Source organism: Leiobunum rupestre, chromosome 1, assembly GCF_980474605.1.
Source record: "Leiobunum rupestre chromosome 1, qqLeiRupe1.1.hap1, whole genome shotgun sequence".
In the NCBI taxonomy this organism is placed as follows: Eukaryota; Metazoa; Arthropoda; class Arachnida; order Opiliones; family Sclerosomatidae; genus Leiobunum; species Leiobunum rupestre.
In genome coordinates this window covers 79,687,927-79,706,024 of record NC_143384.1, presented here as the reverse complement: position 1 = coordinate 79,706,024, position 18,098 = coordinate 79,687,927, and the positions used below count along the sequence as shown (strand labels likewise).

The 18,098-nt window shown below is 38.7% G+C and overlaps 1 protein-coding gene across 3 annotated transcripts in view; it reads right to left on the bottom strand.

Annotated features, from left to right (window-relative positions):
• Positions 1 to 18,098, bottom strand: part of LOC149966758 (MIF4G domain-containing protein A) — a 53,944-nt gene that overhangs the window by 11,876 nt on the left and 23,970 nt on the right. For 2 of the 3 annotated variants that reach the window (XM_090154199.1, XM_090154208.1), the window contains 4 exons: positions 13,263 to 13,371; positions 11,677 to 11,868; positions 10,182 to 10,373; positions 2,604 to 2,722 (listed from right to left, as the gene is read on the bottom strand). In XM_090154199.1, the coding sequence (XP_090010325.1) occupies positions 2,604 to 2,722; positions 10,182 to 10,373; positions 11,677 to 11,868; positions 13,263 to 13,371 (612 nt within the window). The remainder of the gene's footprint in view (positions 1 to 2,603; positions 2,723 to 10,181; positions 10,374 to 11,676; positions 11,869 to 13,262; positions 13,372 to 18,098) is intronic. The other variant, XM_090154216.1, reaches the window with a different exon arrangement.

Below are 18,098 nucleotides of genomic sequence, written 5' to 3'. Positions count from 1 at the left end.
GCTAGGCAACGCGTGTTGAAATTTTATATATTTAGGCTTAGTTTCTCTATTCGGTTTTATACGCCTTGTCGGTTTCAAACGAAAATGACACGCAGCGCCTCTCGTGGTGCGATCACGCGTAACTTGGTTAAAAGTTTTTACCCGCCCCCATTGAAATTAATGTAAACTTGGTGATAATTAAACGTTAATTAACCTACCAAATGGTATATGAAATATTCCACTGACAATTTTTTCCGTTTATATGAACTTAAATGTAATATAAAATCGTCTTGAAAAATCGTTTATCGCTTTGTAACGTTCAAAAATAATATTTTTTAACATCTACTCGTTTAGGTAAAGTTTGCGTTGTCAACGCGCGTATTAGAAAGCAAAATGAGATTTTAGAAAGTAGGTTGTAATTCGGAACGATATTAATACTTTTCGCGAATTTTGTCATCAGTTAATTATAAATATGACTTTAAATAAGTTTCCAGGTTAATTTAAAAGCTAGTTTCATAACTTTTCATCCATTGGTTCGTTCAGAATGTATCTTTAAAGTAAACGAAAATTTGAAGGCGGTGACTCTTGCCCAGCCTTAAGCCTCGGTTTAATCTACCGCGTATTTTGAAACTCAAAAACACGAGTACTATCTTTAAATGATGGCGAACGCTAATTGTAAAACGAAACAATAACGAAATACGCGGGATTTTTGACGTTAAATGGACTTAGAACATATTTCGTTATTTGTTTCTTATTACAAGGAGCGTTTGGGTTTTTCCGTTTGAAAATACGCGGCAGATTAAACCGAGGCTTAGTACTGGGCAAGATTCACTGCCTTTCATTTGCTTTCTAATACGCGGGTTGACCACGCAAACTTTACCTAGACGAGCAGATGCTCGATTATCTACATGACGCGGGAAAAATAATATTTTTGAACGTTATAAAGCGATAAATGTAATATAAAATCTTCTTGAAAAATCGTTTAAGTTCATATTAACGGGAAAAAATGTCAGTGGAATATTTCATATACCATTTGGTAGGTTAATTAACGTTTAATTATCGCCAACATTACATTAATTTCAATGGGGTGGGGAAAAACTTTTAACCAAGTTACGCGCGAGCTCGCCACGAGAGGTGCTGCACGTCAATCGCTCGCTCCCTATAGTCGCAAGCCAGATTTCCCGCACGGTACTGACGAGTCCCAAATAGGACGAAACCGGTCTACCGTTGGAATTTCTGGCTATTTTATTTAATTTAATTTTTCACTCGAAGATCTATTTGGTCCGAGTATTTCGTATGTTTTATCATTACTTTAAATTTGTTATGGTTTAGCTTTTTTTTTTACAGTTTATATTATGAACTTTCATACCTTTTCGCGTTGATGAAAATCCTCTCAATAGATTTACCGTTGCCTACGTTATTATAATGGCCCGTGCAACGGTGGGTAAATTGTAGCGACGCGACTAGCTGTTTCATTGTTTCTGATTCACGTAAGATGGCTCTCCGATCTGGTTCTAACAAAAACGCCTTTTTCAAAATTTAGGCTCAACTTTTTCCAATGAGACAAAACCATTTAATTTAATGAAATACGTGTCATCAACTTGATTTTCCTTAAATTTTTATTTTTCTTAAGTTTGAACGATGAAAATTTCATTACTCTAGTTCGAAAAAATCCTTCATTTTATCCTAAATTTGTTAGAACAGTTCGCTGTATTAGTTTTTTTAGTAGGTTTTGAACTCTGAAAGTTCAAGCCTTTCCGTTGCCTAGACAACGAGGGTTCAGATACGAGAGAGCCTAGTGGCCCGAATTGTCGAATTAAAATTTTCCTTGCCAGAGCCTTGATAATAATAATCTAGGCAATAAATAATGAAGATCCAAATTCGAGACAACCTAGTGGCCGAATTATCGAATTAAAAAGCGAGAAACGAATTGAAGAAATTTCCCGTGCACGGGTCTTGATTTTACGCGGGTAACAAGGGTTCAGTATGGTCGCATTAAAATGACAGAAAGTAAAGAAATTCCCCGTGCTCGGAACTTTATAATAACGTAGGCAATAAAAATCCAGATACGAGATAACCTAGTGGCCAGGATTGTCGCATTAAAATGCCAGAAATTAAAGAAATACCCCGTGCTCGGAACTTTATAATAACGTAGGCTATAAAAGTCCAGATACGAGATAACCTAGTGGCCAGGATGGTCGAATTAAAATGCCAGAAATTAAGAAATTCCCCGTGCTCGGAACTTTATAACAACGTAGGCAATAAAAATCCAGATACGAGATAACCTAGTGGCCAGGATCGTCGCATTAAAACGCCAGAAATTAAAGAAATTCTCCGCGCACGGGCCTTTATAATAACGTAGGCAACGGATATACGCCCGATATTAGACGACTAATTTTGCTTGAGTGTGAATTGAGCCAACATTCCCAAGTCTTTCAAAGTGCTCTTAATTGATGATGATTGCGGCCAGAATGGGAGGGTGAAGGGGGGGGGGGAAACGAAATTCTTGGCTCGGAATCAAATCGAGCCCTTTTAACTTTCACGAAACAAATCGGTCGGTTTGGGTAGACGTCATTTTGGAAAGCGACATTAAGGCGCTTCCAATAAAAGAGAGAGCGGCTCACTTCTATTATCTTGAAACACATTCGAGCTGCCGGCTCCGCTGACTTGACGCTCGTGATGGCTTGCAGACACAGCACTCTCACCACTTCCATTAACTGCCTTGACGAAAGAGCGTTGGGGTCTGCACCAACGAAACAATACAAACAAATTAGGACAATGCAAAAACATTCACACTAACTGAAAACCTTTATACCAATAGGTGCTTTAATGAAACGTCTTCAAGGAAATCGCCAAGAAGTAATATATCCGAGAACTAAGACAACCTAGGCCTCCGCGACACTTTTCTTAGTTTTAGTCGGTATCTAACATATTTGATAGGAATTTAGGGGCCCCCTGAAGCCCTGTGGCCCTTCTGCATTGCGCAGTCTGCGGGGGCCTCATTTACGCCACAGAGGACTCACCAGTTACGGTTTATTTAGTGGTTGTTGTTGTTGGTTAAATGGGTGTTTCCCCCCTCCATAAAAAAAATTGTTGGTGTTAACGGTAATAGTTAGTGTAGGTAGCTGTTGGCTCGCGTGGCACAAAGGGCTTGGCACCACCGTCCTACGCATTGTAACCAGGCCACCTAAATTAAAGGCTTTAAAAGTCGCTCGATGACTTAGGTAACTTTCCACCTGTAAACAGAACGTCATGTTTTTGTTCAGGCTTATTATGTCAATAAAAACTACCTGGTTAAATGGAAATAATCGTTGCATACCGATGATACCGTACAGGTGAAAAGTTTCTATTATTTCAACAAGCACTGTATAAACAGCAACTTGAAGGTCATGGCTCTCGGTAATCGGTAATATTACTTCTTGGCTATTTCCTTGAAGATGTTTTATTGAAGCGCCTATTAGTCCAAGTTTCGGAAAATTTCGTGCTCCACTAACGAAAAAGAGTTTAAACATCTTTATGGCTTCCCCTTCGTTATCCCCCTTTTCTTAATTCAGACTTCCCTTTCTCAAGGGCATTGTCATTGCTGACAATTTCGACAGCGCTTACAATGATGGATTTAATTCTTTGACGTCAAACGGACAGTGCTGACAGTCGTTCTCAACAGAGGGGAAGACGTGTAGGGGAAGTAAAAAAAAATTCAACCCATTTTCGAGTCTTTAGGACAATAGTTCCCCCAAAATATGTTTGTTTATTATTTAATATAATCATAAGTGTGCCTCTGTACAGCATTTCCAAAGAAATCTTCAACTATAGATAAGACCACGGCCAACCTTGATGACGCATTGCGGCGCGAACACCGCGTCATCCAAATTGGCCGTGATAGGACAATACAGCGACCGATTGGGGCTGATTTTTCGGAGGTCACGTGCCTGAAGTGGGTAATCGCTTTGTTACCCAACCGTCCATATTAAAATATGGTAATATGAATATTGAGATTTATAAAAAATACTTAAACATTAGTTTTATTCTTTAAACTCTCCAACAAAGCTGTGATAAAGCCAATACCGGTCGTAGCGTACTTGATTTATCACCATGGCCTATGCTATAAATAAGGCCTGAGCAGTAGAATCGACGTACCTAGCGAACTTGAAAGACCAAAAAAACATTTCCGAGCATGCACCGGCCTTGATTAATTACTTAGGTAGTGGTCATACTTATAGTTATAATTTTACTTATGGTTATATTATATTTTATCATACATTTATTTATTTCTTATTAGAATTCTAACCAATATACTCTTAAGCATTCCCAAAAAATGAAGGATAGAAATATGGATTTTTATAGGACCATATGATATTTTAGGAATTACACGATATCTGGGAGGCCAGGAATCCATAACTCTACTTGGAGTATCGCGTATGGTAAGATGACTCTGACGGCTTTGGCCACGCCTACGAGAGAAAAAATCCCCTCTGCGCGCGCTCCCCTCTCACGTTGTTGTTTGTTAAGTTAACATAGTACCGTCAAAAAAAAACAGTCGGTCACATCGAGATTAAAATCTGCCGCGATAAGCATTCCAAGTAGAAGTATGGATTCCTGGGGAAGCTTATGTTATTTCCCAATCCAGATATAACCTACCACAAATGAGCCCTGTTTAATTTTAAATAAAAATAACGGTTCTGGAAATAACGGTATATAAATATATTTGGAACCATCTTCCATCTTTTTCGACAATATCATTAATCAAGTCGATTTCGATCTAAATTGAGGGTCTATATATACTATCAAATAGATCATTTTCCCTATCGTCAATGGCGGGTCGAGCAGACAACGCCCAACGGGTGATTTCCGTTTCGAAGAATAAAATGTCTTTTCCCCCTTTGGTAAGGAAGAAGGATGTGTAGAAAGGCAGCAAATTTTAAATTAACGATTGGTTCGCGTGCCGCGGAGCGAACAGACGCCACGCTGGCACAAGTACTTCTTCTCCTAGAGGGCGTTTCCTCCCAAAGAAGAATCACCTCCTAATGAAGCCTTCTCGAGACGATGCAGACAGAGTTCAAGACCTTTTACGGGTCTCGGTCGAAGTTGCTTACTTCCGCGTTTATGCCGGATCAACGTGTCATCACTGGGCTGAACAGAAGCTATGATTGCCGTTAGTTACGTTTAAAAATCAGTCGTAGGACGATTTCTGGGTTCCATATTGTAAATTTAGTTCATACTCTTTAGTTAAAAGACTTAAATTCCATATTTATGTTAGATGATTTATAGGAGTTCCTGATTTGTCACTTACAAGGAGACTACCCGAAGTGTAACACACCGACTTTGTTCAAACTCGGGGGTTAAGTAGGCCTTAATGATACATGAAAATTCCCAAAGGGAAAAGTTTCAACGGGAATTAGTTTGGCCATGGCAACCGAAAATGTTTTTGACAAAATGGATAATTCCTTACCGAAAAAAACATGAGATTTTAAAAAATTCTAAGGGTGACTTGCCCCCTTAATTTTCCAAAAAATTTTAATATTTTAAAATGCAAAAACTATAAAAAAATTTATAAAAATTTACGAAGAAAAAATTCATCAAAATTTTATCAATTTTTTCAATTTGATGAAAATAAGTAAAAATGCAAATGATTTGATATAAAATTAATAAAAATAGATTTTATTGATAATAAATCTTAAATGTGATAAATCCCATGTTTTTTTCGATAAGGAATTTTCCATTTTGTGTTGTCAAAAACATTTTCGGTTGCCATGGGAAAGCTAATTCCCGTTGAAACTTTTCCTTTTCGGAATTTTCATGATTCATTAAGGCCTACTTAAGCCCCGAGTTTGAACAAAATCGGTGTGTTACACGTTATACCTCGGGTAGTCTCCTTGTTAGTTCAAACTCTTCATCAAAGGGATTTCAAAAATTAAAATTTACATTGAATCACATGTATGTCACCAGGGGTACGTTCAGTAACGCAAATCTGGGAAAATCGGTTTTTACTTGATGTTTGCTTGTCGTCATAGTGAGGTAGTAAGTTACTGAACGGTGTATTTCTAGTCAGCGCTGTTTTTAAAGAGGGCGGCTATAAATGTTACGGGGCCCGTAAATCAGAAGAATCGAAAAATATTATTTTCAATAATTAATAAGTTGCTAAATGACCAAATTGTTGACGACAATATTTCTTTACTGTTGCAACGATCAGTCTTTTATTAAAAAGCGTAAACGGCCATTGCAGTAGCTGAGGCATTCCAATTTAATGAGAGGCCTTTGACCAAACCAGTAGAAGTGTTTACTAAAAACAACAGTTGTATAATTTTAACTCCTCCGCCAGCGGAACTGTAAACACAGACGCGTTTGACGTCAAGACATCAAAAAACCTTCTCCCGGAGATGGTTTTTTTTATGCCCGAAGCGACGTCAAATCTTAAACGCGAAAAATCGTACAGTAACCAAATGTTGGCATCGATTACTCATCGATGTTTTTGATGAGCGTTACTGAACGTACCCCAGGTTTAATAAAAGCCATAGGATGATTGACGCTAGTTACGTTAAAAACACGTTGCAGACGATTCTTCGATTTAGTAATACTCCTTTAACAGTTCAACTTCCTACTAAGCGCTTCTCATAACACACCTTATTGCAAGAGGTATAACAAATATTTCATTTCCCTTCACATCCGCTTCTGATGGTATTTGTCTAAAACATGTACTTTTACAAATTCCAGCTGTTTTTCAAAATTGATTGATTGACCATAAAAATAAAATACTTCAAAAGTATGAACTCCTTTTATTGACTGAATTGCTGCCATATTGTTAAATAAATAAGAGAAGTTATGAAGTCAAAACTTTCATCATGGGTCTATTAACTAATATAAAAAAATTATATTATTTGGGATACACATTTTGAAGTTCAAGGTGACTATTTTCCAGGTCGAAATTGCCTTATTATTTATTATATTTTACCATTTGGTATATGGCAGGACGTAAAACCCCATTTTCATGCTCGCTGGTAGCGGGTAAAAATCGACAAAATCCGCTTCAGCTATACACTTTTTCACTTTCCGCGTCGATCTGTTTCAAACAGATATTTTAGCTTTATTTTCACGTTTGAGAGTCGCGGAAGCGAATTTTGACGATGTTTATCCGCTACCAGCGAGCATGAAAATGGGGCTTAACGCAAGGCCTTGTAACGCGAAATATTCCAAATTTAATAATTACTCAAACTAATTGTACTTATCCAAATAAAATATTCAAAATTCATTAATTATCCAAATTAAGCTGAATTTTAGAAAGTTCATAATTATACAAATTTAGTTGAAGATGTTTCAATTTTACCAAATGTAGGCCTTTTCTATAAAAATACTTGCTGGTCAAATATTTTAGGAGATTAAACCAGAGATCCTGGCAGTTATAGAGATGCGAAACTCCCTATACCCTAAGCAAACCAGTTTTTTTTTTCAAATTTTTGCCGATCGCAGCGCCGCCTGTACGTGGGGAGTAATCGCAGAGATCCTAGGATTGTTACCGTTGTTTGCAATTTTTGCGTCTCTCGGCTTGAAACGGGCGCTTCCTTCCGGCCGAAGGGCGGCGCTGATGCTTGCATTTTTTTGTCAGGTTTTCGGCGGAGTTTCGCATCTCTACAACTGCCAGGATCTCTGATTAAACCCTTCATCGCGAGTCCTGTAGTTTTCCGAAACTCGTTTCCTGCGATGGGTTGGCCAGCGGTTCCTTAGCCAAGTCCGTAGTACCCCTCCCCCCTCTTTCCTATTCTCGACTCGGAAGTTTCCAACCAGAAAAGAGATTGCCAAAGAAATAATATTTTTCCTATACCGAGATTGTTTTATTTTTAATGCATACTACCGTACGTGTAAAATCGTTTTGTTTCGCTTCAAGTTGAGAAACCGGTGACTTACTTATTTTGGGGTAAGTTTGGGGACGCGATGGCACCCGAGGGGTAAGACAGTCTCAGATAATCTGTACACCGAGTTCGTGCATTTAGCACTGTTAAAGGTACATATTTTCAAGAGTTCGCGAGTTCCATTTAGCACTGTCAAAGGTACGGCAGTGTACACCGAGTTCGCAGAGTGTCTTACCCCTCGATGGCACCCAAGGGAAAATATTAAAAGACCCGATTCCCGGCAAGAAAGAGGAGACGTACGCAGAGCTGGATTGCAAGAAGTCATAACCTCTGGTCTCTTGGAAAACAAGTTCCAACAGTCTAATATCTGCTATCCTTACTCGATATTTACCGCGCCTATACACTCTTTTTAGAAACGTTTACTGGGCACCGCCATTATCGTACAGGCAACCGACGAGCAAGCCCTCTACCGCAGAAATTTTATCCCCCCAAAACCGGTTTTTGATCACCCTCCCCGTAGACTGTCAGGTAATGGCGGTCGATTGGGGAAGCGCGTTTAAGAGTTCATAAATCGGGTCCACGCGGCTAAAAAGAAAATAATGTCGGTGTTTTAACCAGCCACAAATCTGCGAGTGAACATGGTCTCCATATCTACGGTGTACCAGTACTGTCCATCGAAGTCGCTTACGCTGTGGTTCCGGTTCGTCGCCAGCTACTATTGTCTTCTCGGCGCAACTACGTTCGGGACTTCAATAGACTAAAGCCAGGCTCACACTTCCCCTAAAATCGCTTCGTTTAAGATAACTAGTTTTCAAAATCAGTGTGAGCTATTCTTTCGTGTTGGTTCGGGAAGCAACTCGTCCAAGTCGGTTCGCTTAGAATCGCTTTCAAAATGACAAGGCGGGGTAGTAAAATTGTTCGAATTTTCAAAAATAATGGGAATAAAATTCGAAATTATGTCAAATAATATAACTGTTTGTAAAGTAAACATGATTAACTCATTGTTGTGGGATACATTTTAGTATTTTCTAAATTCTGGTTATAATTTGAAATGACGCTAAGCCTTGGCTATAAGCGAACCGGGGTGAAGCGATTTCGTCGGCGGTCAAACTGGCATTCAAACCGACTTAAACTGGGTGTGAGTCCCTGTGACCGTGGCTTAACGTATCCCGACGTCTATGGGACCCCTCGAACCCATAAGTGTTGTTCCGAACTCTTTCGCCAAAACGGTATCCGTAAAAGCACTCCTTGTTGTTAAATTTAAAGTCAGCCCTTCTGGCTAATTGTTTTCCTTAAGCTATTAATAAATTGCGCAATAACTGTCGCGTGCACTGGCCAAGTTGCAATAATCTTTAATTTTAGTTTTTAAGTTAGATTTGTAATGTTGGTTATGATTAACTTGTTTATAAATTTCAATAAAATAGTTTAGTTTATTTGGTAATCTCTAGTTCACTGTGATTAATTCGTAAATATTAATTTAAATAAACCCCTAGTCAAATTTAGTTTTTATGTAAATAAAACCCCAAAACAATTTAGTTAAATTTAGTATCCTCGCTAACCCCGTCACAGACGAGTACCCGGGGCCGGGCATTATAACCAATTGTATCTAAGAAGCGTATAAAATATTTTATTCGCTACAGCATTTGACTATAAAACTAATTAATTCCCTTGACATTTGCAAATTTTGCGTACAGAATTTTGAATCTTAAAATGATTTCAGAAATCATAAACTGATTTTTCGCGTTTTTTTTTTTGTTTTTTAGGCTGATTTCGAGAATTTTTAAACTGATTTTCGTACAGAATTCGGGATTATCAATTTTTTTTGAAGATTTCTTAAATAATTACTATTTAATATTTTAGTTTGTCCAGATTTTCTATGTATTTTAATTTGTTTACCTATTTTTTGCCAATTTTTATTCCCCCATTGAAATACATTGTGATTTTAAGAAACGTTTTTTTAAAGATCACAGGATTGGCTGATTTTAATAGCGATTTACATCAGGCAACCCTGTACTGAATTAAAAAACCTTATGTCCTGTCTTGTTCTAGTAAGAGATATAAACAGTGTTTATTGCATCTAGGAGCGCAGCACCCCACACCAGGAGAATGCCACGCGTCAAAAGTCGTGGATTTTCTTGTGTACGTTTTTCATTGGCTAGCCGCTTTAGCGCCTGCTGCCGTCGGAAGGGGAATATTCGGAAATTGTCTTCCCCCTTTCCGTAAAACGTTCAGCGTAAAGGTTCGTCCAATGAAATTTGTACACGACACTGCGTTAGCATGTGTAAAGACTAGCTGTGTGGGGTGCTGCGTTCGTTGCTCCAAGAGGGCATAGACTTCAGATAAAAGGAAGGAGCTCACCAGCTAACGCCTTGCGAACCAGAGCTTGATACTCGGAAGACAGCGCTTCTTTCTCAAAGCCCATCTCGGCGTCCAGCAGGGCAGCCTCGTTGCTGCCACCGAAGCTCTTGGAACGTTTCAGAGCACTCTTCAGCAGCTGCCCGTCGCTGTTCAGGAACACCGAATTCTCTTGGTTTTTAAAGTTCACGAAACCTATAACGATCAAATACACGTTCACAACAGTCATTAAGTGTCTCCTTACTGGAATCTAGGAGCAACAAACACAGCAGCCCACACAAAGAGAACGCAACCCGTCAAAACTCGTGCCTTTTCTTGTGTACGTTTTTCATTGGCTAGACGCTTTAGCGCCTGCTGCCGTCGGAAGGGGAAAATTCGGAAATATTCTTCTTCCCCGCCCGTAAAACGTTCAGCGTAAAGGCTCGTGACGCTCGTCCAAAGAAATTCGTACACATCCCTTCGTTAGCGTGTTTAAAGGCCAGCTGCGTTCTCCTGGTGTTTGTTGCTCCTAGCTGGAATATACTGAAATCTAGGAGCAACAAACACAGCATCCCACACAAGGAGAACGCAACCCGTCAAAAGTCGTGGATTTTCTCGTGTACATTTTTCATTGGCTAGACGCTTTAGCTCCTGCTGCCGTCGGAAGGCGAAAATTCGGAAATTGTCTTCCCCCTTTCTGTAAAACGTTCGGCGTTAAGGCTCGTCCCATGAAATTTGTACACAACACTGCGTTAGTGTGTTTAAAGGCTAGCTGCGTTTTCCTTGTTTGTTACTCCTAGCTGGAATAGTCTCTTCTAGAATGGATGTAGGTGAACGGAGAATGTGTGGATATCACCTCGTTCGTCTGTGATTCCCGGAAGAAATGTTACGCCCCACTACCTTCCTGGCTTTATATTTGCCCATTTCTCCATAGGAAGCACTGAGTAAGCGCGGAATATCTTACCGCAATCATCAAAACAGAGGCTATACATATTCTCTTAACCTTAATACATTTCTTGGTCACTTCTATTTCTAGTTAGGCTGGTTAAAAATCAACAAATATCTGGCGCATTGTAACCCAGCCACCTGAATTAATGGCTTTTAAAGTCTCTTGATGACTTAGGCCATAGGTGTTGCCTTGGGTATTGGCCTAACTGATGATTATTACTTGGGTTTAATATTTTTTCGTTGCTGGGCCGATTTATTTGGGATATAACTAAGGCAGAGTATATGAAGAACTTATATTTGGAAATATATCAATAATATAAAATGAATATTTAAACAATCAATAAGGTATCATTATTGCACTGCATTCTATATTTTGTATAAAAATTATTCAGAATTAATAAGGTTTAGCACTCATATCAGACAAATCAAATATTTTGCAGGTTTTCCAGATAACTTCTCTTTCCTAACCTCCCTGGTTCAATATAAATGGTGATACCCTCGTTATTAGAATAAGCGCGGTGAATTAGGGATATTTAAAACGCAAAGGAATTTATGTAACGTTCTACTATACCTTTGGATTGATCCTGAAAATGTACACCCTTCGAGTAGGCGTTCCCCAAGAAAATGCGCGGGTCGTAAGCCCCGAACGGAGGCTCGTTGATCATGTTCTGAGAGTTTGGTGATGTGGAGAGGTTGCTGCCGCTTCTGTTTTGAGAGTCTCCGTTATTCGTTCTTACACCTGATGACTGAAATACTTGCTTATCTTCGGAAAAAAAATACGCCCAATTGTTCGAATTTATCAGAATATATTTAATTGAAGACACTACGGTATTCAAGGTGTTTCGCATGCTACATTAAAGGGAGTACAAATATGCACGTTTATAAGGTGGGGTAGTGTGGTGGTAAACACTGTCGTGGCAAAAGGAGACGGGTTCGTTCCCAGCCTGAGGCACCTTCCACGTTGACTTTTTAAGTTATCTCCCCACTGGTGAAAATGGTTACCCAACGCGGTTCTTCACAGTTTCGCCTTTCCATAAAAGCTTGTTGAAGTTAAGGATAGCCCAGCCATATCGAGGGGTCGGACATTTGGCCAAATCCCGTACAAAATTTGGACAAAAAATCTACAAATCCCAAGAATTTCGCTTCCATAGACTTTGTATAACAAATCCACAATAAAAAATCCAAAATCCCGTGTACACAAAATAGGCAAATGTTCGACCCCTCGAGCCTTATGCGTTAATCGCTTTGAAAGTCGTTCGATGACTTGGGCTTAAGGTGGTGTCAGTGGCGTAACTAGGAACTCTGCCCCCCCCCCCCCCGCGAAAAACGACTGAGCCCTTTTAAATAGCACAGAGTTTAATCATAACCGTTTGGGGGGCCCCCTAGTTCTGCGGGGGCGCTATTTACGCCACTGAGTGGTGTCTTGGGTATTAGCCTAGCTGATTGTTATTATATAGGATGTTTGGTAGAAGAGCAACTAACATTTTCACCACTATGAGTGCTGTTGGTGTTTACTTATGGGGTTAAATGTCTGTAGAGTCCCCTATCCCTACCATCATAAGTCTCAAAATAATAGAAGTTTGTCAAGTTGGAAAATTACGAGGGGCTAGTCACTAAGTCGTTAAAAAATCCGAATCTTTCAAGTAGCCTTTCAAATAATCTTGCGAAGACTGAAATTTTATGACCAAGTCATTTGAAGTTCGAGGTCTGGTGTACACATTTTCTCAGAGTAGTTAGCCCCTCGGAAAAGTATGATCGAAGTGATTTTCGGAGTATTTGCGCAATCAAGGTCTAGCGAAGGAAAAACGTCACCAGTGTGTGCTTCAATAGCGTCGGATGACGTCAGTTTTAACTGATTTGATCTTATTTATCGGAAGAAGCTTACTTATCGAGCACGAGCTAAAAATCCTCTCAACATTATTTACGAAGCAAGACTTTTTTGATGCAGATTTGGGGAGTTTCTAATGGTAATTATAAATTAAATTACAGCCCCCCCCCATGACTACCCCCGTTTTCTACTCCCTTTAAACACGGTTATTGAGGAACTGTTTGTGCGGGAAATTTATGTGGCGATCCACCTACTGGTGTATATAGAAATTTTAAAGAATTTTCGAAAGGTTCAAACTACAAGGTGAACAAAGGTAAAATGTCCTGTACTTGGAGGTCTGTAAATGGGCATTGTGGGTCTGGCCAACTTGTTCGCGTGCATCCCAACTTTTTTCGCCAGTTTCGACGCCTCTTGTTTCTTAAAGGCTTCGTCTTTCACCTGAAACCAAAAATTCATTATTTGCAAAAGCCACTGAAAACTAGGAGCAACAGCACCCCACAAAGTCGTGCCCTTTATTGTGTACAGTTTTCATTGGTTAGACGCTTTAGTGCCTGATGCCTAGGAGCAACAAACACAAGGAGAACGCGGCTAGCCTTTAAACACGCTAACGGTGTGCATATGTCATTGAGCAAACCTTTACGCTGAACGTTTTATGGAAATGGGGAAGACAATTTCCGAATTTTCCCCTTTCGAAGGCAGCAGCTAGGAGCAACAAACACAGCACCCCACACAACCCGTTAAAAATTCATGCACTTTCTTGTGTACATGTTTCAGTGGTTAGACGCTTTAGGGCCTGTTGCCGTCGGAAGGGGAAAATCAGGAAATTGTCTTCCCCCTTTCCGTAGAACGTTCAGCGTAAAGGTTCGCCCAATGACATTTGCACACCGTTAGCGTGTTTAAAGGCTAGCCGCGTTCTCCTTGTGTTTGTTGCTCCTAGGCAGCAGGCACTAAAGCGTCTAACCTATGAAAACTGTGCACAATAAAGTGCACGACTTTGTGGGGTGCTGTGTTTGTTGCTCCTAGCTGAAAATATGTTTCAAATATTTTGGGCAGAACGTTTGGGGTTGTCATAAATTCTTAGTTACGCTCCGAAGTACGTCAGTTAGTTAGTTGATTACCGATATATATCTTTGGAATAATAGTTCTTTCTATAAAATCGGGAGGCAAGAAAATGGGGTGAGAAAAAGCATGTACACGCCGCGTCACGAACGACGTCACTGGAGCGTTTACCACAAAATTTAGAAAGCGCCCCGAGATTTGACGAAATTCTTAAGAATTTTCTAAGCGGGTATATTTTTCTTTCGCTGTAGACGTTCTCTGTATGGTGTATGATATTTTCATGTAAATAATCAAGTTCAATCTTTTAGATTAACTTTTTGAACATGATTTTAAGTGGTAAAATTGTAATTCAATAATCGACCATTGAATTGGGAATAGTACCGCTAGAATTACATTCTGAAATTTCGAGTCGGCGCACTCAGCCGTCAACTATCATTATACGGTGGCGCCATCTATCACTTTCAATGTAGAATTTTTGAAAAATCTACCAGCGGATGGCGCCACCGACAAATGATAAGAGTTCTCAATTTTGAAAAATTTGTTTCGCGGAAGTCAGATTGAAACCATTGAGTAGGGAATATTTATCTAGAGGTCCAATCGAAACGTCGGATTTCAGTATTTCGCGAAACAAGTTTTTAAAAAATAAGTACTGCCGTCTGCTCCCAAATGACGAGAAAACTTTATCATTCTACCCATGGTTCGTTCAAATAAGACGCGTTTTCCGGCAAAAATATTTGTTTTTCAAAAATAATGGATGGCGCCACGGGTCATATGATAACGTTTTCTCGTCATTTTAGAGGAGACGGCACATTGAAACTAATTCTAGCGGTACTATTCCCAAATCAATGTAATCGACCGCCTTACTTTGAATTAATACGACGTGAAGCTCCAACTCGATCCACTAGAGGCTGCTAACACGCGTTTCCCTAGGCCAAAAACAAACTCCCTCACTCCCCTAAAAAATGAAGTGTTCGTGAAGAAGCGAGACCCACCTCAAACAAGATGGCCAAGCGTGATTATTTTATAGAAAGAACTATTGATGTCAGGGCAAATATGTATTTATTTTTGCTTCGAAAGAATGACTAGGTTGAGACCATAAAGTAACCCACTCACAGAGTGGAAGACTATCAGCCAAACTTGTTAACACTTTTCGTACGCAACAGCTTGTTTCCGGGGCGTGAAATAAACAAGGTGGCCAAAAGGTAATGTTCAATATCTGGATAAAAAAGTAAGTTTATTCTCTGAAGAATGTAAAAACCACAGCATCGCTCTTCGGACTATATTGATTCAACCCTTTAAAACAAGTTAGCTCGTTAGGATTAATGCTTATGGCGCTTCCATAGGGCCTTCCACTCTATGCGAGTGGGTTACTCTATGGTTGAGACGATCCTAGGGCATGACAGTCTCACCCCCCCCCTCCCGGCACGAGAGGGGGAAGGGAAAATGTCACCGGCGTGAGCTTCAATCGCGTTGGAAGACGTCGCTTTTAAGGAACCAATGAGATCGTCTCAATAGTAATTTTCCCGGAGTTATAAAACATTCTTGGTCATACCGAAAAGATAAGCGCCTGTAGCCGGAAAACTACTTTAAAATATATGATCACGCGCTTGTCCTACGCCTAGGGACAGCTCATGCACGCGTCCACTATGACTGCCAAAAACAAACCAATTATAAATCGAATTATTTAGTCGGAAATCCACCAAAATGCGTGCTCATTCTATAAATGCCTCAGCAAACGTCTAACACACTGCCACACTTATGAGAGAGATAATTATTAACTTATGGTTGGTTAAAAAAAGCAGTTTCAATATGAAGATATTTAACTATATGAAACGTTAGAAGCATTTCTGCAAGTACAAAGCGAAAGCCAAAAACAGAGAAAATAGTTAACAGTGTTCCTCAAAAGCCATCTTTTTGGAGAAACGTCCAGGCCAGTGGCAAATAGTGGAAAATTGGAAAAAAAGTGGGAAATAGTTGCATTTCAAAGCTTAAAAAAGTAATTGGAATTAAATATTTAAGAAGTTTATTGTAAAAATTTCTTAGTTTACACTGAACTTACAATGCCAGAATTAATTATTACAAAAAAATTAAAAGACTATTCTAATGCTAGTCAGAATCGAACCATTCCTATGCATACGTATTTGCCTTAATGAGCCCAAATCTGAAATTTGTGTTAAAATATTTTATTATTACTTTATAATTTTCTGTGGTCAAAATATTTATTGGCCACTTTTGACCAGATTGACCACTAAATTCACTTTAGTCCAAGCCGGAATTTTCCACTATTTTCCACACTATTGTCCACCTCGGAACACTGCTAGTCAAAGGACGCGTGTTCAGTGATTTGAAAATTAAGAACTAGTTACGTTTACAGACGTAATTTATCTCTATATAGTCTATTTAGGGGTAATGAAACTTAAAATTAGTTGATTAAGGCTTTAAAATGGATTCCCTTAACAAAGACTACTAGCAGTCCTTTTTAACATTTGTCTAGGCCATTTTCTTGGTCTACATCGACTCCACTTATTCAGCACGATAAACATTTTAACTGGCCAAATAATGACATGGTTGGCAAGAACCAGCCAAACTGGTTTAAACCACCCTGATTTCAGTCGGTTTTAACTACCAAATAAAATCCATGGTTAAATCTCCTTTTTTTTATCAAAAAAATTGAGGAATGAAATAGAAATATTGAAAACACTAAAACTTAACCTTTACTTTTTGTCGCAAGTAATGATAACTAGATATAAGCAATTAGGGGATCTTCAAATTCATTTTGCGCGTGAAAATTCGCTGCCATGTATAAAAACAGGTAAATAAGTCTGCTATACCTCACAATGTAACAGTACTGTCACTCGCAAAAACGTAATTTTGAAATTGGGCAATTTGAGCAATGACGGATAGATATAAGCAATTTGAACATTTTTTATTAATGGTTTTATCAGTTTAAGCCACCGGTTACAACCAGTTTTAACCATACTGGATTTTTAAAATTAAAAAAGCCGGTTTTTTGCCAACCCTGATATAAGGAGAATAGTGTTAACATGGTCGACTCAACTCAATTACCCGTCCCGGAAATAGAATGTCCATGTTCCAAAAGGTGGCCCTCTTTAAACTCATAAATGGAGTATTTAAGTTCCCTAAGAATCCCTATATTAGTTGGATCACAGAATTTAATATTTCTACCACCAGTTTTATCAGTAGCTGGAGTAATTGGCGCTAGTTACGTAAAACAAAACAAGCATAGCGGTTATTAGCAAATGGTTTTTCTATTAAGAGTATACATCACACCACGTATACCCAACGGGAATTGTATTGATATAAGATATATTCAACTCGTATAAATGAAGTTTTTTTAATCACTTTCTGGAAGGTGATTCGTAATTAAGTAATAGTTATAATTATATAACTAAATTATTTGTTACTACTTGTGCATAAATAAACTAAATACCATTTTTAAAATCAACGGTATTTATCGCGCAGTAATTTAAAATTTCAAACTATAGTCGGGTTGTAAAATTTTAGATTACTGTGCACAATAAATACCGTTGATTTTAAAAAATCTATTTAATTTATTTAGATTATAATTTTATAATTAAATATATTACGAATTATTATGAATAATTATCTTTAATTAATGGCGTCACCACTGTCGTAAGGCCAAGAAAATTTTTTAAGTAACCTTTCGAGTCCCATTGGATATGAGTGGTCTAATAATATACCTTAATAATAAGTTTATAAAATACTAGCTCCCTATAAGTTAGAAGCCGCCATAAAAAAAATTAGCACCGCTATAGGCGACTACCTGCGGCGACTTTTTGCCCTATCTTTTTAACTTCTTCCATCTCCATGGATACGAAACGAACTGAAGCGCGCGAAGTAAGCACGTTGAGCGGATCTAGCCCTAACGACGCTTGTTTAGAATTTTACAAGGACGGCGATGGGTTTGTTGGTTGGCGAAATCCTCGATTTGGGGGAAATTTAAACGAAACAACTAATGCGTCAACATTTTGGAATATAATTTTTGCATTTCAATATGAACTGGTATTTGGTTTAAGATATTCGTCGTTTAATGCTTATCTCTTCGCGACATCTAGCGTTAGGCT